At 44.9% G+C, this 26584-nt stretch overlaps 1 protein-coding gene across 1 annotated transcript in view; it reads right to left on the reverse strand.

The window, feature by feature from the left end:
* Positions 1–4538: 4538 nt before the first annotated feature.
* The window catches only part of MARVELD2 (MARVEL domain containing 2), a 125598-nt gene continuing 103552 nt past the window's right edge, over positions 4539–26584 (reverse strand). Inside the window, exon 7 of the mRNA XM_086960821.1 lies at positions 4539–5606. Coding sequence (XP_086816947.1) covers positions 5487–5606 — 120 coding nt within the window. The 3' untranslated portion in view covers positions 4539–5486. The remainder of the gene's footprint in view (positions 5607–26584) is intronic.

The raw sequence follows: 26584 nt of genomic DNA on the forward strand, positions 1-26584 counted from the left end.
GTAACAGCAGCAGCCCCCCCTCCCCTCAGCGCCTTATTTTCAGAAATCTAACTAGAGAGATATACAAACCGCCTGAGTTCCTACATGTGGGTACACACCCTCCGTGTTATATATAAAAACAATAGTTCCAAGGCATGCTTTTATTGTCTTTGCCGATTTCTAATTGGGTCTCCTTTTTGGCACTACATTTCCCATGTCCGCGCCAAAACATGTGCGATTCTCGAGTAACTACATCAGTGTTTACAATCCATATGACACGGTCACGCTGCCGCCAAAACACACACTGGTTCCTACTTATTGTAAAGCAGGAACGATATTTAAAACGGCGCCCTATTGAGACCTCTCTACCCTCCCGATGAGGCTACAGAGGCGCAGTCGTCGAACAAACAGGTAACAAGCTCTCCCGGGAACCTTATAAACATAAAGGATGGGCAACATTAATGTTCTTTCAGCCTGCATCTCTTTGTCTAACATAGGCGGCAGTGCAATGAAGGGTTTGTCACAAATTCAGAGTTCAGCCTTCATACCAGATCAACCATAATACAGTACTTTCTTTCTGACGCCGCAACTACCTGCTCCAGGTGATGCTTATGTTTCGTGATGTGAAGGTTGTAATTTCCCCTACGCCTGTGGACAGCAATGTTCTGTAATACTGTAGATCTACTCTTAACAGCATGATTGTTATATAAGGCATACATTTTTTACACTGACTGTGTAGGTGGTGACATCATAGGGACTCCCCTCTATAGCGCCTATCTTTGTTGAAACATCCGATGTACCATTATATTACTTCTAACACTTGGCTAATATAACATATTTGTAATCCTAGTTCATATACTTGACAGTAATTGACATATAACACCAGGAACCTGTGCTTTCCTTTTCTATGAAGTTCAGAAGGCTGGGTATCTCTTCATCTTTCTTCTTCTTTCAATTAGACACGCTTCGAGTATGCAGACTACATTGATATCTCGATATAAGTGCATACACTGGATATTTTTGCCAAGTTTCTTTTAAATATAATGAATGCCCAGAAGAGTAGTAACTGACTACTAACCACCTCTCAATTCCCACTTATCTTTCAGAGAGGTGATATTTCCAGAGCCACATGCCTGTTTGAGGTGAGGCTTCTTTCCCGACCCCAACGGGTAAGCCTAATCATTACACACTTTATAAGCGTGGGGCTATAATGAAATGACAGTTACGGGTATTTCTGAGCTATAACCTTGGCATAAATACAATTTTGTATGTGGTTTTGTCTTGATTAGTTGGTTCCACCATTGAGCTACTATACCTGTCCTATGCTTTGACCTAGATTTTGTTCAATTGTAACTAAATCTTTTTATTTATGTACACATTTCTTTAGGGACCACCTGTGAATCCCTCCCAAACTAAGTATAAAACTTTGTAAAAATTGATTTTTGAGAGAAGTTCCTATTGATCATACTAATTGGGTTCTGTGATCTTGGTTTAAATGATGGAATGAATGAAGATCAGTATTGGCACTTCTTCTGATGTTCAGTATTTATGGCCTAGCTTTACTGATTTTCGGCCAAACTCTTTCTTGGTGAGAGTTTTTTTACCTCCCGGCAGCTTTTTGTCTCGTCTGGCAATGTCCTGGTTCCCGATGGCACCAGAAGTAGTACGTTTCTTGGCCAAGTATGTCAGGTACCATATCTGATGACCTTGAAGCTGGTGCAACTGGTGATGGAGGGGTTGAATGGGCAGAATGTAATCCCTTCAGTGCTGTGGGTCATGTAATTAAAAATCTTCAGATGCTGGACGGGATGTGCCTCTGTGTGAAGGATGATTTTTACGGATGCCAAAATGGTGTCTGAAGGGGGCATAGTGGAGCATTACTTCCATCTAGGTGGGAGAGGAACATAAACTTTTTTAGTCTTATTGGAAATTTTATCTTGGAATGCGAAGTCTTTATTAAGGGTGAATCCCAGGAACTTTGCATTGTCTATCAAATGCTGTGTGCAGTCAACTACTTCGGTTTCAAAGAGCCAAACTCAAATAGAGCTCTCGCAAACAAGAGGGATTGAGCTTTAGGTAGGTACAAGACACCTAGGGTTGTATTGTTCAAGGTAAGATTTTAGTACCCGAATTTGGCAGAGGTTGATGTTGTCAGCTTATTGGTGGATCTTCTCTTATGTTTCCAATTTAGCATATCTCACAACTAGGCGGTCACTCTGAAATTGTGTTTCAATACACAGACAGTGTCTGAACTTGGGGCTTTGTACATAATGGTATCTGTAGCCAAATAAAAGCTTTGTTACATTGAATAAATTCAGGGATCTTGGCTTGCTGAGTGTTTCGTTAAACCTCAAGCATCCAGCAGATAGGCTTAAAGTTAGAGTGTTAGTTACACCGTAGTTTGGCAGTCCCTACAATTTAAGCAAGAGAAAAACGAATGGCAACCTGACACTTTCAGGTGAAAAGTTAATATATATGTATCAGAAAATTACACACCCTATACATCTGGATACAATATCTGCTGGCACTACTAATTTTCATAAGAGAATAGCTTACCCGTCGCGCGTTGCTGCGATCTCAGAAGAAAGGAAATTAAAGGAAACTTGTTATGATAACATTCAATTTACATTGTCATTTTTATTGAAACTAATTCATTTTAATATGGAAAACATTTTAAAGTGTTTTTTTAATTCTGTTTATTTATTTGAGTGCTTGTGGATACACAGTATTTTTTGTTTTTCCGTCTGGTGCATACACGAATAAATCAGAAGGTTTTCCGACTCGTGAGCCGGCCACATACAGTTGTCCATGTGAGAAGCATGGATTCTCCAAATGTAGTCCACACACTTGCAGCGATTGTCCTTGTGCTTTGTTGATGGTCATTGCAAAAGCGAGTCGCACCATAAACTGTAAGCGTTCAGTATTGGAATGATTATGAGGGCCCTGGGGGGCCGGGGGGCCGATATTTAACAAATGTTTCTTTCCTTTTTTTTTTTGGCCAGAAACCTTCGCTGGAGTGTACTCAATAACTTCCCAAAGTTTCATGGTGATCGGATGAATGGTGTAGTAATGCATAAAGGACAAACAGACATACTTTCATTTTTATATATATACACTAGCTTACCCGTCGCGCTTTGCTGCGATCTCAGAAGAAAGGAAATTTAAGGAAACTTGTTATGATAACATTCAATTTACATTGTGTCATTTTAATTGAAACTTATTCATTTTAATATGGAAAACATTTTAAAGTGTTGTTTTAATTCTGTTTATTTATTCGAGTGCTTGTGGATACACAGTATTTTAAGTTTTTCCGTCTGGTGCGTACACGAATAAATCAGAAGTTTTTCAGACGCGTGAGCTGGCCACATACAGTTGTCCATGTGAGAAGCACGGATTCTCCAAATCTAGTCCACACACTTGCAGCGATTGTCCTTGTGCTTTGTTGATGTTCATTGCAAAAGCGAGTCGCACCGGAAACTGTAAACGTTCAGTATTGGAAAGATTATGAGGGCCCTGGGGGTCGATATTTAACACATTTTTCTTTCTTTTTTTTTGCCAGAAACCCTTGCGGGAGTGTACTCAACAACTTCCCAAAGTTTCATGCCGATCGGATGAATGGTGTAGTAATGCATAAAGGACAAACAGACAGACATACGTTCGTTTTTATTTATATAGATAGATAGATATGGTTATTTGAGACTGAAAATTATGCTCTTAGCTTGGCATTACACCTCCCCACACAAATATATCCTCCTCTCCCCCTTTGTTTGGGATTCCGGGAATGACAACAGTTCTTAGAAGGCCCAGAAAGTTCGGCTGTTCAACAATATTATTAGCCAAAGTAAGAATTGCCAATGCTTGGTTTTTAGGCCTCTCACTAACTAATTAAGTTTGAAGCAGTGACAATGGATAAAGTAATGCCAGGCAGAACACGCAACTCCTGTTTTAACACGGTTATCGCCAAGACCCATTGACATTTGACAGAAGGCAAATATTGCCCTCTTATCGCCACTAACTTACCTTTATTGTGCTTGGATGTAGTTCTGCTGGAGAAACATCTAAGTAAAATATGTGAGAAGCAACTTGGTATTACATGACTAAGCTGTAGAAAATATGTTTAGAAAACATTTACAACCATTGGTATGTCATCACTACAGAGTGCAAATACTGCAACCTACTGAACACCATTATGAAGACGTATTAACTAATGTGAAAAATAAACTACAGCTTTGTAGCATCACTATCAAGATTATTTGCATATTCCTTCAACCTTTTTGATTTTCTAGATGTGAAAAGAAAGAAATGTACGTGTTTTGTTTAACTAAAATAAAATGTGTACCAGCCAGGAGAACCAAATTAGTATACTTAGCACCTAACAAACCAGTCAACGCTTTAATAGCATGTGCTGTGCGACGTCATTTTATATGTGAAAACCTGCAATCAATAAACGAGAGCAAAAAGTACAACATAAAGTGTGAGCAATACAAAACTCATGTGGGAGCAGTTAAATTACGAAACAAGCTTCCACTGCTAAAAATAAAACTATGACTCAGATGTTGTAAAGCTCAATTTTCTTTATTGCACTTTTTATTAAGATTAGCTTTCTCAATCCGAGCCGTACGAAGGTCTTCCCTATGTGATTGCTATTTTTCTCCAGTCCATTGCTGTATAATCTACTGTACCTGTCCTCATAATACACGCTTCTTGGAGCACGTGTTACTTCTGTGCTAATAAGGTAAAATACACAGCAAACATTCTATACCTTGTTAGAAGGAGACTCATGTCTTTTGAACACCCGAGACTCTCACTTCTATTGAAGATCCAAAATTATGTGGCCAGACTTAAAAAAGCAGCTCAACAAGTATTTACTTGGCATTTAAAAATAAGTTGTGGTAAATAAGAAATCCAAGGACATTATAATTAGCTCCTCTCCAATTCGCTTATGCCACCTTGCCAGAATATGTTCAAGACAAAGCGACAAAATAGCTATGAAAATCTAATTAAATGTACACAAAATAGAAAGAACGAAATACGTGGTGTTTTGTTAAAATGTAAATACTGTATAGAGACAGCACTTAACAGTAAAAACATATTTTCAACTACAATATGCATTACATTTTGGATGGCAAAACATTATATAATATTGATCTACAATCAGTTGACATCTTTTTTTTAAAGTGAATGCACTTTCAGCGCAAGTCTCGATGGTATAGACTTTTGATGTAGCTTTGTTATGTTTTTTTGATTCTGTATAATGGTTCAACTACAAGTTTAGTAAAAAAAAAAAAAGTACAAAAATATGTAAAAAATATAGCAAAAGATTTCTTTCCATGTTACCATATTAAAACTCAAGCTGCATTTTATTGTAAAAAAAAACTATTATTAGTTCTTAAATAAGGCATTTATATAGTGATACATTTGCTTTCAAGCTCTTCAGACATAGCAGTAAATTTGTACAAAAAAAGCAATTATATAGAATAGACTGTCCATGCAAGTTCGGCTTCCAACTAGTTGTATCCATCATTCCAATTCATAACTTTATCGTACTCCTGAATTCTTTGTTTTATATGAGAGAGTTTGTTCTTCAGATATTCACATCGCTCTTTCTTCTCCAAAAAAGTAGGATCCTTAAAAAAAGATGAAATCTATAAGTACACACAAACTTGGAAAATAAATACTTTTCAGATACACAAACATGGGACCAACATCCAAGAAAACATATCCATATAGAACAAGGCACTTTCATTTTTATCAATCATCCTCAATGTTTAAACCAAAGTATTGTGTTAGTAATGTCAGCAATTAAGTGCATTCAAATGGATAGGCACATTAAAAACGGGTTTCAAGTAAAAGCAATACAAAATACCCAGACGATGGGGCCCTTGCTCCCTTTGCCACTGGATTCAAGCTAGCCTGGCTGATATAGGGTGTTACCCCGAAACCGGTCCCAGGATGCTTGTTTCCGGTCCAGGGAAGACCTGGCTTGGCAGTTCGGGCTGGACTGTTCTCATAAGGAAAAGGGTCAAGATTGATTTGCATACAGTTGTGTCTGAACTAGGGTGGCGAAGTGAGCTAAAGAACAATGATGGATTCAACCCAGATCTGTGACTGGGGGTGTGTGTCTGAAAAGTTTCAGCGCTCCGTCCATCATCTTGTGTTTGCGATCCACCACTAAGACAATTTTACAATAAAATGACACCAAAACTGCATTTCATAGCTGTCAAAAATGAAACAAACAATCAGTAGATATCCGTATTCTAGAAATTGTGGCCATCACCATACAAGGATAATGGACATATACTCTCGGAAGAATAAGTTACCTAGTACCAATACTGTAAACGCATCAATAACAACCAGTAATCATATATAGTATCGAAGACATACAATACAAAGATCCCTCACTGCCTCAAAGGTTCATTTTTGAGTCTGTCAAGTTCTTCAAAATGTTTCTAAATCTTTCAGGTGATCAAAAATCTTCACATGACCCTCAAGAAAGATCCTTAATTTCACTGGGTCCCACAAAGGAAAAGGGGAAATTACGTACTTTTAGTTCCAATTTCAGACTGAGAAAGCTCTTCTGTTGCAACGCTGTCAGTCTTGCATAGGCTTGAGAAATCCCAAATGTTTTGGCACGTTCCATATCAGGGTTTTTAATTGCCTAATTTGGTCGAGGATTAGTTCAGTGTGATATCTAAGTGGACGGAAAATCATACGTCTTGGACTTCGAAGGGGTCAAGGAGCGCTTGGAGGATATTCTGTGGGCTCTCTCACTTTCCAACTGTTTTTTGAGAGATAGGCCCATGGCTTTTGGTAGTCACAACACCAGGAAAACACAGGCCTCTCCTTCAGAATCATCCGGGAGGCACAAAATTCTCAAATTACCCCTTCTGTTCCTAGCTTCTAAGTTGGTACCTCTCTCAACAAGGAGGTTAGATCCTTGGCCATCATGTCAGATTTGGTTGGACAGCATGTCTTGACTGTCTTATACTCTGCTGATCTGCATTTCTGCCTTCTCAATTCAGCTGGTTAGAGATGATTTTTTTTTGTTCTTTTTTTACTCACTTTTTTGCCTTTTATGTAGAATGTTTGTCTGCCTTCTTTTGAATCTATAATTCATAACGAGTGGAACTAGAGTAGGAGGGAGTTAGGCTGAAATGGGTAATTTAACAAGGAACAGGTTTCAAGAGAGACTAAGAAGCTCACTACGATCAGATCACATCTAGTAGAAGTTCCAGAGATGGCTCAAAATGTCTCCATACATAGGACCCAAAAATCGCTGGAAGGCAGTGCAGGCCAAGTGATTGCACATGTATCTATGGTGTTGATTAGGCAACAAAATATGGAGTGAGGTCGAGTAAACTTGCTCAGGGGATACCCGTAGGTCCAGATTTCAGCAATGACCTTTGCATTCTAATAAAAAACTATTCACAAGACTAGCTCGTTCCCAAGTTGCAAATGAATTGCAACTGCATATTTACATTCACGTTCTCGTTGCCTTATCCATGGCCAGTGGATCAAAGTCTAAGGAGAGAAATAGGCTGGTAATCATATAACAGCAGGATGTACTTTGTTGCTTCAGGGACAATCAGCGATCACAAGACAGCAGCGAATGTCGCACAGGCAGGCCTTCGGCCAGGCAGATTTATTAGACAGTGAAGCGGCTGAAGCCAACAAGTGGGAATAGGATAAAATCATGTACATGCTCTGGACCGCAACCACCAACATTTCACCCACTTGCGCATCTATGAGGGCAGATGAAGGGGCTACGACAAACTTCCCTCAGAGGATGTAATGAGAGTGCACTGTGCCATCTTAGGAACAGCGGTGTCAGAACTACAAAGTCTACACTGAGCAGAGTAATCTCATGAATTTAGTTTGAAACAAGATTGCTAAAGTCTAGTGATGGATGTAGATCCAAAGGCATTGAAATGATTATCAGCTCTGTAGTGTAGATAGTGTAGAACCACCTGCACCTGTGATTTTTATTCTGCAGCAGCAATCCAAGCCTTGGTGGCCATCTTTCTCAGGCACAAATCACGGCCCTTTAGAGCCCCTTCAGCAATAGCAGTTTCTCCCAACCCCATTTGAGCAAACGGATACATACCACTGTGTAATAGCTAACATAGAAAGTGTCCTCACAGCCCTGTGGTTGGGTGGATATGTGATTGGCCCCAGCAGTCGGCATGGTACAGGTGCCCAGACAGGATGACATGCTGCAGTGGGTTGTCAAGTGGCAGAGGCTGGTGTATATGAACTGTGGTCTATGTAAGGAATATGACGGTTCTGTTATAAAAAAAATACATTGGCTGGGGTTGCTTTCTGGTAGTTCTGGGCCTACAGTACAGTGGATGGACTGAGGGATATGAATAGCCTGCCTCTCTGGGGTGACAGCCAACCAGAGTAGCTGCTGCTCCCACCTGATGGCATCAGCCAGTAGAGATCAACCTTTACAATTGCATATTAAAGAGCAGATCCTTAGGCAGGAAGCCCACTGGCAAGAACTTCTTTTACCCAAGGCTGGTTTGTATGCTGTGCAGAAATGCTGGTGCTACCACTTGCAACAGGAACAATGCAGTGAATGCATGAAGGGAGCCGGAGGCGTGCTCTGCATGATATACCATGTAGACAAGGTGGCAAGGCAGTTGGAATTGGAGCCAAGCGTGCTCGCTCAGTGCGTAAGAAGGGACAGCACTGACTTTCCACAGATGTACACTGCACCACTGCTCTTCAGTGGTGTTGGAGATGTCTCCTGCACCCCCTCAGTTCATGGGAGAAACGGTGTCTATACATGAGGCCAGTCTAGTCAGCCCCTACAAAGCCATGGAGGCGTCCTTGATAGTGCAGCAACAACTGTTGTACCCATAGGTGGAACTGAGTGAATAAAGCAATATTGGCACTTGGTAGCAGAGTTGAATCTTAGGAGAATCTTTGCTGCGTGGCCCACATACAGTTGTTGGGGTTCCATGCAGTCACCTCAGTCACATCGTAAGTCTTATGTCTTCATCCAGTAGAAGTGGTGTAATTATTTTTAGAGTGTTTGAGGGAAGGCTCTGACATTCTTTTTTTTTTTTTGAAAAACCTTTATTGGAGCATTCATAAAATACAAGTATGGGCCTACAACCGTAGGGGCCGGCCGCTAAACATAATTGGAATCCATTATATCGCGGTACAACACAGCTCATCAGCCGACAACCCTGAGGTCCGGCAGCGATTCAGGATAGAACTTGTATTAGAACGCGTGAATAGGCGCAGGATATAATAAAGGTTTTATTTTATATTATCTGTATAAACGGATCAGGTGCCATACAATCAAACTGGAGGATACGGGGGACAGGCCAAGAAACAGGATATCCATCTAGAAACAGCCATATGTGGGACTCTGGCACTAACACCTAAACACCTATGAATTAGAGTAAACAGCAATACGATATATATTTTCGTGAGCGCCAGTTCACAGGGCCTGCCCACCCGGAAATCCGACGTAAGAAGCATGTGCACTGAATTCCAGAACACAGTGAAATCAGAATAAATCACAAACCATACCGATCCTAAAGGAAGAAAAGGAAAGGAGAAAAAAGGCAATAGAAAATAAAAAAGGCAAAATAAAAAAAAAACTCCAACCCCCTACCCTGCACCCCTGCCGATGGCTATAGCCTAACCCCACTAGCAGCGTGCCTGTCTCCCCAAGTAACTAAAACCCTAAATGAAGGAGAAAAAAAGAATGGAGGAGGGCATATTCATATGTGCTCCCAGCCCCTTAGCCCCCCCGCCAGAAACAGACACCCCCTATCGCAAAAGGATGGATATAGAGCGACCCTTATAAAGAGAAATTAGGGGGCACCGTGATAAACCGCCCAGCCTCTTAAATCAAACAATTGCAGATCGAGCGTCCATAATAGCCATTCCAAACCGTCCCGATTTAATTGTTCTCAACCTTGACCCTTGCGAACCCTCCCCAGTGAGACCCAAAAGCACAGAAACGAGTCATAGCGGAGAAGGAAGTCATCGAGAGTCAATCCGTTACCACTTGTAGCTAGTAAGTCCACGAGAACTTCAGGCACGCACAGAAAGTCTCCCTCTCCTAGCTGGACAGTCCCGAAGTTTCTTGCCACAGGGTCGTAACATCTCCGAAAAGGGAGGAGACGACCACAAGATGAGAGAAGTGCCTACAACACAAGTCTCCGGGGGGGGGGGAATGCCATTTGATACCTCCAAAGTCAATAGTGAAGGAAGGTGCGGTGGTACACTCACGACCTCGGGGACATCATCTTCTAGGGCACCATCCGATGGTTCCAATACTCGCTCCCCCACGGGGTCCTCGCACAGAGTCAAAATGGCCGCGGCTTGAATGGCTGCAGATTGCTGTTCCAACAGTGGGGCAGGGTCCGGTACCACAAGTAGCATCCCAGATAGGCACGCATCCATTTTAGTCAATAAAACATCCACTTGCGAGTGAAACGCCCAAAGTTCTGCCAATATTGACCTCAGCGATAGCTCAGACACCGTTCGATCCATAGTCTCACGCCCGATACCAATCACAATCATCCCTCCGGGTGAATCTGGCATCTCCGGGGGGAGCAAACAGGATCGCGATAGGGAAAGCGTGGACGGTGACCCGTCGTTCTCCACAGCCAAGTTCACACGGCTTAACGCCGCAGGCCGGGGTCCCGACCCGCTGAAACCCGGCGGGAAGCAACACCGGGTCCGCGGGGCGGGGACCCCCACCCACAGTCAGTAGCAAGCAAGGTCACCTCTCCATCAATGCTGAGCAAAGAAAACAATGGCCGCCAAAATCGGGCGCAAAAGAAGCCTCCACTACGATTGACCGGACCCTGCCAAGGTCTTTCAGCCGATGTTGTTGCACTGCAGCCTGGCCTTGCAAATACTTGAGGCCCCGGCTTCACCGCTGGAATAGGCCACAATCTTCAGCTCGATGTAACTTCATGAAACCAGCTGATAAAAAGTTCTGGATTTCACCATCAGAATGTTCATGCAAGCAGGAGCTGGGCGTAAAATCAGGATAATGTACAGGATCTTGTGGCGGGATACGGAGGTCGGCGGAGCCAGGAGCCTAAGCAGCCATCTTGTTTGCCATCGTAGCTCCTCCTCCGGCTCTGACATTCTTAGTAGAAAATGATAGACTGAAGGCACTGTGTTATGCAAGTACCCTCAGCTTCAGAGCTCTCGAGGCCACTAGGACCAGTTGGGAAAAGTATTGATTTTGAGGGTGTTTTTTGCAGGTTGCTTTATTGTGAGCTGGAGTTCTACTCTTTTTGCCTGCTGGGTCCCTCTCATTTCTCCAATTCTTCTCTGTTTCGTCAGTCCATTCCTTCCTTTGCCACTTCACGTGTTTTCCCTCCTTGTTTATTCTGTGAGGTGACAATTCTCTTGCATTAAGGCCACCATATATTGAAACTCTGAACAACGCTTTTCTTTATTGCAATTCAGTAACAGTCTTGTGTCAAACTTTGGTATTAACCCTCTTGAATGATGGGGAGTACTTCTTAAATGTTAATGGTGTGGAAGATAAACAAAAAAACACAACAGTGTCCATGATGAGAAAATACATATGTGCAGGTCTAAAGTTGTATCCTGTGACCTCCTGATTTATGCCCCTCTCCTGAACACCAAGAAAATCTGTAAAGGCCACCATCCTTCCTTTTCCAACACTGTAAACTGCATGCCAGGCCTTTCTTGCTTTAAGACATATGCTCAATCTACACCTGTTTTTTTTAATTTGTTTTTATTGATTTTACAGCACAATCAGCTAAACATCGGCGGGTATTTCCAAGACATACAATCACGCAGTATAGTATTACACGATTACAACCATCATAAGCTAAGGTACTGCAACAGTGTCTTGCATCCATAAGTGTCCCTACATGGTCACACATAGTTAACAAGTGGCATAAAAAATTAATTTCGGGCGGCATGCCAATATCAAACGTTCTTAGCAGTCTTGCCTATATCATAAGTTTAGCAAAACAGACAACAATTTGGTAAAGCTGTCAGGATTCAACACAACTAGAAAACAGCTTAGCAAAACATAGTTACCCCACTTCCCTCCCCTCCCCGCATGCTCGGCCCTTAAAAAACTCCACAGGAGCACTCGCATACCAACCATATCCACAGTTGTGCGTTTCTCAGTTCCAAATCTGTTGCAGGTGAACTGCACTGTGCTAACAATTTACCCACCCCAGCACACAGACAACATGGGTGTCCAGGCGTCCTGCATCGTCAGACCTGATCCACATATATTAAGCCTATCAGACCCTAATAGGACAGAATATCAATAGCAGTGTAGTCTTCCAGCATTGTGTACCAGCTCAGCGAGATTGGTGTTTTCCGTAGGCCTCTATATTCCTCCCTATTCAGTTCCACCCTCTCCGCTTTACCCCACCTTAACATTTCTGCGTGCCATTCCTGTAGCGGCCTTCCATCGTGTGGTTATGGCTCTCTTAGCTAAAAGGAGCGCAAGGTTAGCAGATCGTGAGGTCGAACTGCCCTTCTTGTCGCGGAGATCTAGGCCTAGCATACAGTATTCCAATATGTTGTCCCGACGTACCGGAGCCACCGCCGACAATATTTTGCATACTGTCGCCCAATAATGTCCAGCCTTGGGCAAGCCCATACCATGTGTTAGATGCGTGGCAGCGCGGGCATTCATCACTTGCCCCCGGGAATATAGCGCTTAGTCTGTGTGGAGTTAAATACGCCCTGTGTAATAACATCAATTGGATAAATTTAAATTTGGGATTACGAGAGACCTTTTTGGGAAACCCCAATATAGTATCCCATTCCTTGTCTGTAAATGCACGTCCTACGTCCTCTCCACTCGAATCCCTTGGGTTAGCCATTTTGTCAGCCGAGCCCCATTGCCCGTTAGATATTGCATGGTAAGCAGTGTGTTCGTGGGTGGTTCTGTGTCTTCGGGCGACCATGTGATGTGGATATATCTGGAAATATGTGCGTCTAATAGGAACAGCGTATCGGGGGCCCTATGTATGCGTACAAACGTCTCAGGCGACAACAGCACACCTTCTGTAAAAAAGGTCCCCTACTGTAGTAACGCCAGCCTCAGTGCACGCCTGAAGGGCACGGTTAGGGGTTAGACCCACACGTGTGGGAATACCTAGCAGAGGAATAGTGGGGGCATATGGTGGCATCTGTTCAGTGTACCGCACCACACTCCGCCAGTAAGCAATAGCTAATTTCAATAAGTGGAGTGTTGACGTCCGTAAGGGGGCGTGTGGTAGTAAGAGTCTGTGTATGATCCCTTTATTCCCATCTCGTGACATCATATCTAGTTCGTGTAGATTACGTCCCGCAAGACAGTACGCCAGTCACTGCAGCTGGCTAGCATAACAATACGCAAGCAGGTCAGGCACCCTTCGTGTGAAGTAGCAATTTCGCCAAACTAATACGTCTACGCCCTGTCCCCCATATTAGCTCCGTCACTAAAGAATTCAATACTTTAAAGGATCTCATGGGGACAAGTAGCGGTAGGTTGGTGAAAAAATAAAGGAGTAGCGGTAATAGCGCTATTTTCGTGATGGCCACTCTGCCCGCCACTGACCGAGGCAGTGACACCCAGAACTGGACATGGGATTTGAGAGCCGCAATTGCACGCCCCAGGTTGCCATCCAGCAGGTCCGAGGCATTGCGATAAATTTGTATACCGAGGTATTTAAAGGTGTCAGTCACTATTTGGAAGGGCCAGGGACCAAACCGAAAGTATCCGTCCCTCTCAGTGTTATCAAAGAAATACGCGTACGACTTGGCAGCATTGATGGCCAGGCCAGAAAGCCCTTGGAACAACTAAAAAATGGAGGGCATTGGATGTGGATCAGCGCCCATATCCTTAATGTACAGTATGAGATCATCCGCATATGCCGAGACAGTGTGGAACGTACAACTGCGCGTTATACCCTGGCAGACTGCGAAAGTACGGAGTCTGTGTAGAAGTGGTTCCAACGCCAGGATGAACAACAGCAGTGACAAGGGACAGCCCTGTCTTGTCCCACGAGCCACTATATATTGTCCCGACCTGTGCGTGCTCGCGCCGTAGGGTTCGTGTCTAATAAGCGTACCCATGCAATGTATTCCGCAGGTATACCAAAGCGCGCAAGAGCATAGAACATATAATCCCAACGTAGGGAGTCAAACGCCTGCCTCAGGTCAAGGGAGATGCAACCCTCCATTTCTCTCACGGCGCTCGCGCCTAACATAACTTGGTGTAGCCGTCTGATGTGGAGTGACGTGCTGCGACCAAGCACAAATCCACACTGATCAGGGTGTATTAGCGTGGGAATAAACTGCTTAAGACGAGTGGCCAACATCTTACTCATGATTTTATAGTCTGTATTGAGGAGTGATAGGGGTCTATAGCTCAAAATGAGCAAAGCATCCCTCCCAGGCTTTAATAACGAAACCACCAACGCTTGCAATGTAGAAGCGGGAAGCTCACCTCCCTCCAATGAGCCCTGATAAAGACCCTGCAAATGAGGAGTTAGCAAATCAGCATACATTGCGTAAAATTTGTCCGGCAGTCCATCGTTCCCCGGAGTTTTATTACGTGGTAAAGCCTTAATCGCCTGTCTTATTTCTGCCCCCGTTATTGGTCGTAGTAGGTCATCACGTTGGTGTTACGTAAGTTGAGGTACACATAGAGCCTCAAAGAATGGTTCAAAGTCAGAGTCAATAAGTACGGGCATTGGACCATAGAGATGTTCACAGTAGTCCCTGAATGCGATATTAATTTCTAATTGCGTGTTCACCACCATATCTGCGTTGTTCCGGATTTCTAATATCGGTGTGGGCAGGGGTGTGTTTCGGACCAACCGTGCTAGCAGTGGCCCTGACCTATCAGCTTGTGAATGTTGTTTTTGCGTGTATAACTGGTAGTCCACGACACTTAACTCATCTAGGAGCTCCGCGTAATAAATGTTAGCTTCTTGCAATTGTGTCAGTTGTTCATTCGTCCCTGCAGCCTCCCCCTCTAGTGCAGCTAATCTACCCTCCACTTCTGTAAGTCGCTCAATCAGGGCGAGTCGCACTCCTTTCTTAGCACTGATTGCCACTCCCCTGATGACCGTTTTGAAGGCATCCCATTCAATTTGTCGGGAGCTAGCAGTCCCCATATTTTCCGAGAAATAATGGACTATTGCCTCTGAAAGGGTGGTGCGAAAGACCTGATCTTCCAGCATCTCAGGTTGTAGTTTCCAAGTAGGTACCGGAGTTGGAACCCTGCCCCACTGCACAGTCAACTCCACCGGGTTATGATGTGACAGGGTTTTCCCCATATGGAGCACTGAAGTAATGGAAGAGGCCAGAGCTGCTCCGGTTCGTGAAACCAACATAATATACACTCAAGTGTGTCTTGGTTACAGTGACACACTACCCTATAAAGCATATGTATTCTGGACCCACAAAGTGGTCACCAGCAGCAATATACACAGTGCAAAGTCCTTGTATACATTACCACTTCCAGGCACTCCGGATCACAATATCAGACGTCTCTTGCAACCTGGGCTGTGATCGAGGGAAACAGAGTAATGCTAGTGTCAGATTGAGAGCGCACTGTGTCAGCATCAGATGAATGTTCCAATGATGCTGTAGCCTGGGCATCATGAGCCGCTAGGGCCGCCGCCATAAGGAGAGCGTCTTTCTGGCTGGTCGTAATCTGTTCCGAGGTTGGGCCAGAGTCCATAGTAAGAATGGTATTGCCAGGCCCCGATTGGGGTAGTCCAGTTGTTCGCTTCGGGGAGGCTCTACGCAGTTGTCCCAACGGCAGCAAAGTCTGTGAAGTCTCTGGTGTAAAAGTAATTTCAAGCCAGTCCGCCACTTCCTCAGGAGTTTAAAAAAAATAAGATTTCTGACCATTGACAACCTTCAGCCTAGCCGGAAAGAGTAGTGCGTATTTCAAATTGCGGTCTCGTAGGCTTTTTTTCACCCCCAGAAATGTAGCTCTATTTTTTTGGACTGCAGGGGTAAAGTCCGGAGAAAGTGAAATTGTCCAGTTCTCAAAGCGCACAAGCGCGTTTTCTCAGGCAGCCCGCAGGATAGTGTCACGGTCTTTGTAGTGCAATACACGTGCTATCAACGGGTAAGGCGGCGGCCCCGGGGGATCTGGAAGGTACCCGGAGCGCCCTCTCCACGCTGTACAGGGGGGTTAGGCCCTCCTTCGCTACATGGTCCCTCAGCAAGTCCTCCACGAACTGTGCAGGGTTGGATCCTTCGCTGCGTTCCGGTATTCCAAGTATGCGAACGTTATTGTGACGGGACCTCCCTTTCGCGTCGTCCACCCTGTCCTGCAGGCCGTTCAGTTGTTGCTGGAATTGTTCGTATTGGGTGGAGTGCACAGTCTGCTAGGGTATAAGATCATCCAGTGCCAGTTATCTCGATTTGACCTTGTCAGACAGCTTTTTGTGATCCGCCTGTAGTAAGCTAAGATTGGTGAACATCGTGCCCATGCGTGCCTCTAGCGCCGCTCGTGAGTCTTGGATTTCTTTCAATATTAAGTCCAAATTAGCATCGTGGGGGTCTGTACCAGTAGGGGGTATCACGTCCATGTCTGAAGCGTTAGAGGGATCACTGCGAAATGCAGGCTGCGTCGTGCCACCCACAGCGGTGTCCGCTTGCTTGTTTCTGTTGCGTCCCATCGTACCTCGGCGTCCTCCTGTCCGCCTTTACTCCAAGATGGGCTCTTGGGGGGTATAGGGGACAATACCATTTATCACCCAGTCAGCCAGGGAAGCACAGACCAACAGCGCCTCCAAATTACTTCAAGGGACATCAGGCCCACAGGCTGTAGGTATACACCTTCATCCGAGCCGCAGCTGCACTCCAATAGTAGTCACCAATAGGGAAGTCAGGCTCTGTAACCACATCAACCATCAGAGCAGTCCCCGCAGTACAGCTCCAGCACACCTCTCACCTAACCGTGTTCTCACATCCAGGGCAGGCTGTAGGCAGAGGGTAACCCCGTGCTCAGTGCATATGGTCAGTGAATAGGGCAGGCAGGGACGCATAAGCACATAGGCCCTCCGTGCAGCAGTTCTTTATGCAGTGCCTGAAAGTCCAAATACATCCCTCCAAGCTGGGGCAACACAGGCAAAAAAAAAAACAAAAAAAAAACTCCCAGCACAATGCCCTGCAGAGGGCCGGTCTCCACACGCGGCTCCAATTATGCCCCACAGCACACAGTCTGATCGGTGCGCGACCGTCACCCAGAAGGGGGGGCCCGATGCACCCGCAGCCTCTAAACAACTCAGCGCCGGTAGCGCTTGCCCGTCCTCAGCCAGCTGCACTTCACGGCCGGGCTCAGCCGGCCGTATCCGCCATTTTGCCCGCAGAGAATTGATGAGGCGCAGCTGAACGAAGATCAGCGTCTGCCACAGCCGCCAGCCCCCTCACCTCCGGACAGGAGTCGCCGCCGTATCTTCGCGCTGAATTCCCTTCCGCAGCGCTGAGAGTGCCATTTAGTCCGCCAGAGCCGGCGAGTCCGCCATTAAACAGCTGTGACTCCACCCTCCGCCTCCTCTCCACAGCGGCCGCCCAGCATCAGCACAGAATCCGGCAGGTATGGGGACCTTAAGTTAATGCTGCTTGAGCCATAGGAGCTCCGTAGAGCCAGTCTAGACGACCCAGAATCTCGGGTCCAGTAATTTACAGGATATTTCGCCATTTTTCAGAGTTGGAGACGGAGCACTGTCAGCCCACGTCTGCCATGCCAGCAGTTGGCCAAGCCCCGAACCCCCAATGCTGTATCTACACATTACTTGGAGTATAACACTGTACAAGCCTAAAGCTAAGCAATTTTTTTTCACAACAAATGTTATTACTTTTTAATGGCACACAGTGGGCGGAGCCCGAAGCATACATTACAGATACAATTCGGATAAAAAAGTACCAATCATTTTTAAACATCAAGCTAGCCTGCAAAACAGCAAGACCGACAACTGAAACTTGACACAGGTTATCCCATATAAAGCTAAGCATTTTAACCAAGTTACCAATTGTCATGTCTTGAGAAGTTAAACTATTTCTAATTGCAGAAAGTCTTGTTTGAGTTATGTGGCTCACCTATCAAGCAATAAAACACTATTTTGTACATGCTTCAATTTGCAGGGAAGTAAATGAACCTTGACCATATGATGTGTATATTTACTGACTATTTTTAAGTCTCTGCAGGAGTCTGGCGGATGACTGGGATATCTTCTTCAGTTAACACACTACTTCGGCACTGTCTAAATAAATGTGTCTTCTATTATTGCCTGACGCTCTACGTAAACAGTGCTTTTCTTAGGCAGTATATTTTCTGTACACTTTAATAAAAGCAATTCAAACCTAAGAAATACTTTACAAGTACACCACTGCACCACTGGCAATGTTTTTTTAAAAATATTTATTTTTATTAAAACAAGGCATCAATAAACACATCAGTGCAATAGTACAGTCACAATATCAACATGCGACAATAAATATTGGCAAGGGGGGGACGGGGTACATGCACCATAAGTATTCACATCTGAGGGTCATGGGGAAAGCAAAACATTAAAGACTACATTTGCAGGTGGTACACAGATATTTCCCCTGCGCTGATTTCAAGAGCCCCAAATACTGTTCCATTTTCGAGGGCCACCCCTAGCAAGGTACACAGTTTTTTCACGGAACATGCACCACATCATACTTTCTATCCACCCCTCTATAGTTGGCGGCCTTTGAGATCCCCACTGCTGTGCTATGTTTCAGTTCGCAATCATGGCCCCCAAAGTGACCTATTGGGTCTGTGCAGTGTTCAGGTCAGTAGGCTCCCAAATATTCAGCAAACATCTCCTAGCTTCCGGCAAGAGAGCCACACCGTCACTTCCTACATAACATCATGTACCGTGCCCCAGTAATCTACCATATACAGACATTCCCATATGAAATGGAGGAATGTCCCCAATTGACCACATCTCCACTGACACAGACCCTCCTCCGTTAAACCCATTCTAATCAGACGTGGACCCGTGACATAAACCCTGTGCAGTATTTTCAGCTGGACCAGTCTCAGCCGTGCCGGAATCGCAACCTCCTTCGGAGAGGAAATTGCCGATTACCAGTACTCGTCGTCAATTTCAAGGTCGTCTCGGGTCCACTTATCCCTTAGTTCTACTAAAAGATCAGCTCTGTGATTAATCAGTTTCTTATAAACAAGAGAAATGGTGCTATCAGGCAGATGTCCATCTAGTATGCGATCTTCCAAAGGGGTTGCCTCCGGTATCTCTTCCCCTTCGGGGAATACCGATCTCACTGCATGACGAACCTGCGCATAACGAAAGTACTCTGTCCCACTCAATTCGTATTCAGTTTGTAATTCAGCAAATTACTTAACCTTTCCCTTCGCCCAGAGGTCGCCCACAGTAGTAATCCCTATCAGGTCCCATTTATCAAAACCCTTTGTACTCCATAGCCTGTGAAATCTATCAGATCCAAAGAGCGGAGTCGCCAAAGTCAACCGATCCTTCCATCCAAGCGAACTAGTAGCATCATGCCATATACGTACTGCCACCCTGGTCGGTCCCGTCAGACTTTTCTCTACTGATCTAGTGTACAGCGCTGTACTATAACTACCGCCTGGAAGTGTCCATCTATCCATGGCATAACCGGGATCCGGTTCGGACCCGTATGTACCATGGTTTATAGCCCCCAACTGCGATGCCCAATAGTATCTCTTAATATCGGGGAGGGCAATCCCTCCATCATACCAGTTGAGCATCAACTTAGCTAATGCTATACGTGGTCTACCATTCAACAGCAAAGTACGCTGCAGACCCTCTACTTCTCGAAAATAGCTAGCCGGTACCACATCTAGAGTATTTTGGAGGGCATAAAGAAAACGGGGGAGAGACATCATTTTAAAAAGGGCCGCCCGTCCTAGCTTCGAGAGCGGAAGTTTCTTCCAGCCTGCCACATCACATTTCAGCCGAGCCAATGGAGGGAGAAGGTTTTTCTCATACCGAACTGTGGGATCCATGGAGATATAAACCCCAAGATATTTAACCCCTTCCTTTGCAATTTGAATGGGACAATTCCGAGGCAGAATGGGGACGTCACCACATAAAACGTACAGATAGGATTTCGCCCAATTTGTTATCAATCCAGAATTTCTACCATATGAGGCCAAACATCACAGAGCACAGTAAGGGACTTCCTAGGAGAGGACAGATAGAGTAATATGTAGTCCGCATATAAAGAAATCCGATCTTCAAACTGCGGAGACCAACGAATACCCTTGATCGAAGGCTCCCAACGAAGCCATGCCGCGAGAGGTTCGAGGGCCAACGAAAACAAGAGGGGAGAAAGTGGGCAGCCCTGCCGAGTGCCCCGCCCAAGACAAAATGGCGCCGTGACACAACCGTTAACAACAACCTGCGCCAGAGGCTCAGTATATAATAGACGCACCCAGCTAATCAACTCCGGACCAAAACCAAATTTAGCCAGAACAGCTCACAGATATGGCCATTCCATGGTGTCAAAAGCCATCGTCGCATCAAGCGACGCTATTATTGCCGGTTCTCGCAAGGTATACGCCCTCGCAAGAGCCCCATGCAACCGCCTCAGGTTCAAAGCCGTATTTCTATGCGGAAGGAATCCCGACTGGTTGGGATGTACAAGTTCACTAATGACTTTGATCAATCTATTGGATAATATTTTAGCTAATATCTTGGGTTCTGAATTCAACAATGAGATAGGCCTATACGAGCGCTTCTGTTTCTAGGCTTCCCCTCCTTATGTATCACCACTATCGATGCCAGTCTCTGGTCCTGGGGGAGTATACCACAATCTCGGGATTCCAAGAACATATCTCTCAAATAGGGGACAATCTTGTCTGGTCGAAGTTTGTACAACTCAATAGGGAGACCATTGGGACCCATCCTTTTGCCTGAATTCAGGGAACGCACCACCAAGGCTACCTCATCTGCGGTAAGCTTACCATCCATGAATTCACTATCTTCCTTAGTCAAACAAGGAAGCCTAATATTCCTCAGTAGTAGACACGAATCTTCCTCCGGTCTATCTGAGACCGAAGTGTAAATAGTACGAAAATATTCAGCGAAACAGTCCACTATCCCCTGTGGGACAGTTATACAAGTGCCACCATTCGTCTCAACCTCTGGAACAACCCGATCAGCTCTACCTTTCTTATCCAACCAGGCAATCAATTTACCGGCCTTGTCCCCAACGTCATAGAGACGCCCCTGTTGTTCTCAACTCAGGGCTCTAGCACCGTCCATAACCAGTGTCCTGTACTCAAGCTGCTTAAGTTGTAAGACATGCAATCTAGCGCGGGTCACCTCCTGTTCCAGTTCCATTTCTATGTTAGCTATTTCGGCCTCAACTATCACTACATACTCCTCTTTCTGCCTTTTGACTCCTGCGATCAGGGATAAAGCCTGACCCCTGAGTAGAGTCTTAAAAACCTCCCACAACGAGATCGACAAGGAAACGGAACCCTCATTTTCCTGGAAATAATGCTCCAACGGTTTCAACAAATCAATGCAAATCTTAGGATTACGCAGGTACCAGGGATTGATGGGGGCTACCCTACCACCCAAACCAGGAGCCAGTTCAAATCTAAGCCAGAGCGGCGAGTGATCGGAAATACCTCTGGCCAGATGCTTTACTTCAGCAATATACGATGCCTGGGCTGCAGGCACCAGAACATAGTCTATCTGAGAGAGACTACCATGAGCGCCAGAGTGGAAGGTATACTGCTGCTGACTAGAATTAAATAATCTCCAGCCATCAACCAGACTCAGTGCCTCAATGAAATCTGGCAGCCATCTATGGGCCCTCCTCACGTCCCGTGACGGATACCAGTCTATAATGCCAGAGACTACAGCGTTGAAATCACCACCCAAGATCAATAATCCACTAGGGAGGTCCAACACAATCTTCCCCAACTCAATAAAAGTTGTAGTCTGCAGACCCGGAGGGACATGAATTGAAACCAGGGAGAGAGTGTGTCAACGTCCTGAAACAGCAACATATCGTCCCCTCTCGTCTGTAACAACAGATTCCACTACTAACGGGAGAGAATTCTTGAGAAGGATCCCAACTCCTCGGGACCCGGAAGTGAAACCAGCATGAGCCACCAGCCGATAGCCCTTCCTATTAATCGCCTTACATACATTCCCTACCAAGTGAGTTTCCTGAAGTAGGACCACATCGGGGGAATGTCTTTTGAGGAATTGTAGAACCACACTGCGCTTGATTTTATCCCCCAACCCATTCACATTCCAGCTCAATACCCTCAACTGCTCCGAGTCCCGCACCATATAGAAGCAATCTTTAAATACAATGCCTTGCAAAAACACGAACAAAACACAACAAATGAACATTTCCCCCAACCACCCCCCAAACATACCGTTCACTACCCCCCTCCCTGCACCCCTGCTTACGACTATAGAGCCTCCCCAACTTGCAGTGTGCCAGTCGCCCCCACATCTAGACTAAACTACAAAAAGTGAGTCTGAGGAGGAAAGAGACCCACCGATAGCCCGTTGACCCCCCCATATATACTGCGTTAAACCTTTGATCCAGAACAGTACATTACAACAATAGACCGTTCCCTAGTTTTCCCCAGCTACCAGAACAACAGTACTCATTCTTGCTCCTGCGAACCCCCTTTTGCTTCTCCACTCTGTCTCTGGGGCTCCAGCTAGGCAGATAAAGTGTCTAACCAGTGTGCAGCGATCTCCGGCTTATCAAAGAAATAAACTCTCTCTTCATGTTTGATTCTCAGCTTAGTCGGGTAGAGCATGGCGTATTTAAGTCCCATATCACGAAGCCTTCTTTTCACCCCCATAAAACTCAGTCTCTGCTTCTGGATTGCCTGCGTAAAGTCTGGAAAGAAACTGATGGACGAGTTTTCATACTTCAAGGGGCCCCACGATCTAGAAGCCTGGAGGATTACGTCTCTGTCTCTGAAATTAAATATTCTTGCTATCAAGGGTCGGGGCTGGGCACCGACATGCGGTCTCCCTCCAGGAATTCTGTGTGCCTGCTCGACGGTAAAGAACTTGCTCATGCTTAAGGTCCAAGGTGGTTGATTACTAGACCCTCAACAAAGAGGTCAGCCGCTTGCCCTTCCGCTTTTTCCGGCACCCCAATGATACGTACGTTATTCCTCCAGGCCCGCCCTTTGAAATTCTCCAGTCCACGAACAACAAGTTCATTAGGGGCCCTCAGATTCCGAACTTCAGACTGTAATTCCGTGACATCATCCGTAAGACTAGACATTTTAATGTCCAAAGACTTCACTTTCTCACTAGTTTGAGAGATCCGTCCGGATCAAGTTAACCTCAATGGACACAGTGTCCAATTTATGAGCAAGGGTCTCCATCTTCTGTCCAAGAGAGGACTTGATGCCATCAATGGCGGCCATCACGTCTTGCAAAATTTCGGCTCAACTTCCAGGGCAGAGGCGTCTTTTACTCCTTGTGACCTTCCCGGTCCACTAGGCGATCCCTTAGTCTGCGCGTATCGGTCCATGTTGTTTGATTGGGTGTACCTTCCCCCTCTAGTGGCCTTCGATTTCTGTTTGTCCCCCTCCGGCTTGGTCGCCATTTTGGGACAATCCTTATTCGTCGTCCTGTTTGGGGAGGTGACACTTGGGACTCGTCCAATCGTGGCAGCCACATCTGCACGATACTCGGCCAAAAGCCTAGTTTTCAAGTCCTTAGGCCTCCACACTAATAAAATGCCCACACTGCATGGCACAATGACACCGACTGGGGTGTCCGATCACAGAAGTGCACCCAGGCGAGAACACCAAGCGTTCCAGTCGAAATCGAAAGTGAAACCAAATGGGGCTGCAAGATCAGACCGTCCACTTCCGGTACCCAGCGCCGTTGTTGTCGAACTACGCCACGGGCACTATGCCAACCCAAGGGCCGGGCATCCGAGAGAAACAGGCCGCAAACTCTCCGACCCTCTAACTCTGGTTTCCGGGGTCCGTTCGGGATACAATTTTCAGTATTTGACACTCCTTTGGTTCCACCGCAAAAAGCACTCCACAGTAGACAGGATTAGTGGCAGGATATATTCGGGGGGCTACAGGGGTCTCGGGTGCTCTGTGCTCACGCGGCCATCTTGGATGCACGCGAAGCTCCTCCTCACCACTGGCAATGTTACATAACACATTTCTGGATTTGAGTTCAGTGGCTAAAGCCACAACACAGACATTATTGCACCAATTGGCCAAACAAGTGAAGGATTCTAATGGTTTGAGATTAGTATATTCTACTACAATATTCTGACTACTAATAGATCCTGTCAGAATATGAGCTTGATCTATTGTCACCCAAAATACCATTAATTAACGATCCACTACAATCACCTGCTCTTTGTTAAGCAATCACTCCTTCTAGAAGAGATTCAAGTAACAAAGGTTCGATGAATATTATGTTTTGCTTGTAGGCAAAGTCTTATGCAATGCCCTACCAATTGACATTGACTCTGCTGATGACCATCTCGTATTCAGAAAGCATCTTAAATAGTCTTAGTTAGAAATACATTCACGAGACCTCGAGTATAAATAAATCTCTTCTGACAGATTCCAACATTCACCTGTTGGTGCCCATCCCATGCTCTAAAATGGACTTTGGGAAGAATGAGGCTTGTTTCAAGATTTGCATGAGGCCCTTACTGAATGTGTGCAGTACAGCAACAATGACGGGTCAAGAGAGGACATGGAAGCGATAACCAGCAGGATGCCTCTGATGGGCAGTGCGAACAGAGCACTGCACCTCTCTTTGCTGGTGGCAATAGCTCCGGATCAGGAGCATGAACACTGGCATCACATGGGCACACATTTGATTGATGCCAGGCCAGCTCCAAGCACTATCCCAACTCTACAATATAAATAAAAGTTGCAGCAATCATGAAATGGGGGATAAGTGCAAGGCTGAATGTTTAGAGTGTAGGTGAACAGTCAGAGATCAGCAAGCCTAGAGGACATCAACATTGTAGAGTGATGCCTTTGCCTGAATCCTTTGAAATGTAAACACAAAACTCTTGGCCTATGAGAGGACTTATGTAGCCGAATAGAAAACATAGAGGGGAGGCAATTAGATTGTTGTCAATCTTATTGTATAGAATGAGCAAGATGCTTGAAGGTGATAAAGAGTGTAAGCCAACAGCAAAAGTGGGCTCGGAGAGCCAACCTCGTGTATTTCTGTAATTCCCCCAAAAAAGAAGCAAAGATAATGAAGACAATTAAGTACTTACTGATACAGAGACTGATAGAGCGCCATGTTGTTTTGAAATTGTAGGGGTGCATTATAACCACTCGTAGTCAGCACAGGCATATTTAGAGGACTGTATTAACGTATGTTTCTTAGAAATGTGGAACTAATCAAGAGTACTGCAAAATATAGAAGGGTGCTCAGATTACTTGAAGACTAATGTAGTGCCATACTCGAGAAATATTCCTTAAGTAACTTAATTAAAATTATTGCTTCATGTGGAAAATGTCGTATTAGGCTTGAACGTGCCATGTTAAAGTTGCACGTGTAGGTTGCTATTGAAGAGAAAATGGTGTTCTAACGTGAGAAGAACTAATGTTTAGAAATGCAATGAAATAATGCTTTTAGAATGGTTTCAAATGTAATGCTCATGTTATAGTATTAGAAATGCATTTAAAAGTGTAAAGGCCTGAGATATGAAAACGCCAGTAGAGGCCTAACTGTATTTCCTTAGCTTAGCTAACATGAAGATTTGAATGTGAAATTCTTTCCTTGGGAAAGGCTCCTTTTCACAGTAGAATTCAATTTATAACTTAGATAATGAGCAAGGTTGCTTCTCGTGTATTTCTGTTGTAGGTGCAAGTACATGAGGCTCGTTAGGTAGAATGATACATTGTTTAGAAGTTAGACTGAGAAATCCTCATGACCTAAGGCATAAAAATACCTAGCCAGAAACACACAACCAATGACAATAAACAGCACCAACACAGAGATTATTAACTTCCGGAATCTCAAACAATGTAGACAGCCTCCACCACAGTAGGCTAATAACAGTTTGCTGGAGCTATGGACATTAATAACAGAATGGAATAAAGACAACAGGAGATTACACTCGAAGGCAAAAGAATCAACAAATTACACTCCAATACAGAGAATTTTGAAAAGAGGTACACATTAATAATACAGCAGATATGTCAATAATAGGCTAGCAAAAATTAAGATGGCAAACATTTTCTAAAGCTGGGTATTACCAAAAACCCACAGATACGTCTCAAACAAAAGTAGGCACATTACTTATAGGACTAGCCCGTTGCCCTTCAGCAGCTACTGGGAATCGGTCTGACCAGAAATGGACTCTCTCATGATAGGATATGTTTATTTGCAGCAAGCCGTGAATAAAGTGAATGTTGTATTGCACTGCACCCAGTTTCACAACCTTATGCTGTTCACTGATTGGTAATAACTCTTACCCCTGAACTTGGGGTATTTACTGCTCGACTGCTTCTAGATGGAAATCTGAAGTGGAGGGCTGATTTCTGAGCTTCCGTTCAGCCATTCTTACACGATGCATCCCAGGGTTTTTAGCAGTG

The sequence above is a fragment of the Lissotriton vulgaris genome, chromosome 3_1 (assembly GCF_964263255.1).
Source record: "Lissotriton vulgaris chromosome 3_1, aLisVul1.2, whole genome shotgun sequence".
In the NCBI taxonomy this organism is placed as follows: domain Eukaryota; kingdom Metazoa; phylum Chordata; class Amphibia; order Caudata; family Salamandridae; genus Lissotriton; species Lissotriton vulgaris.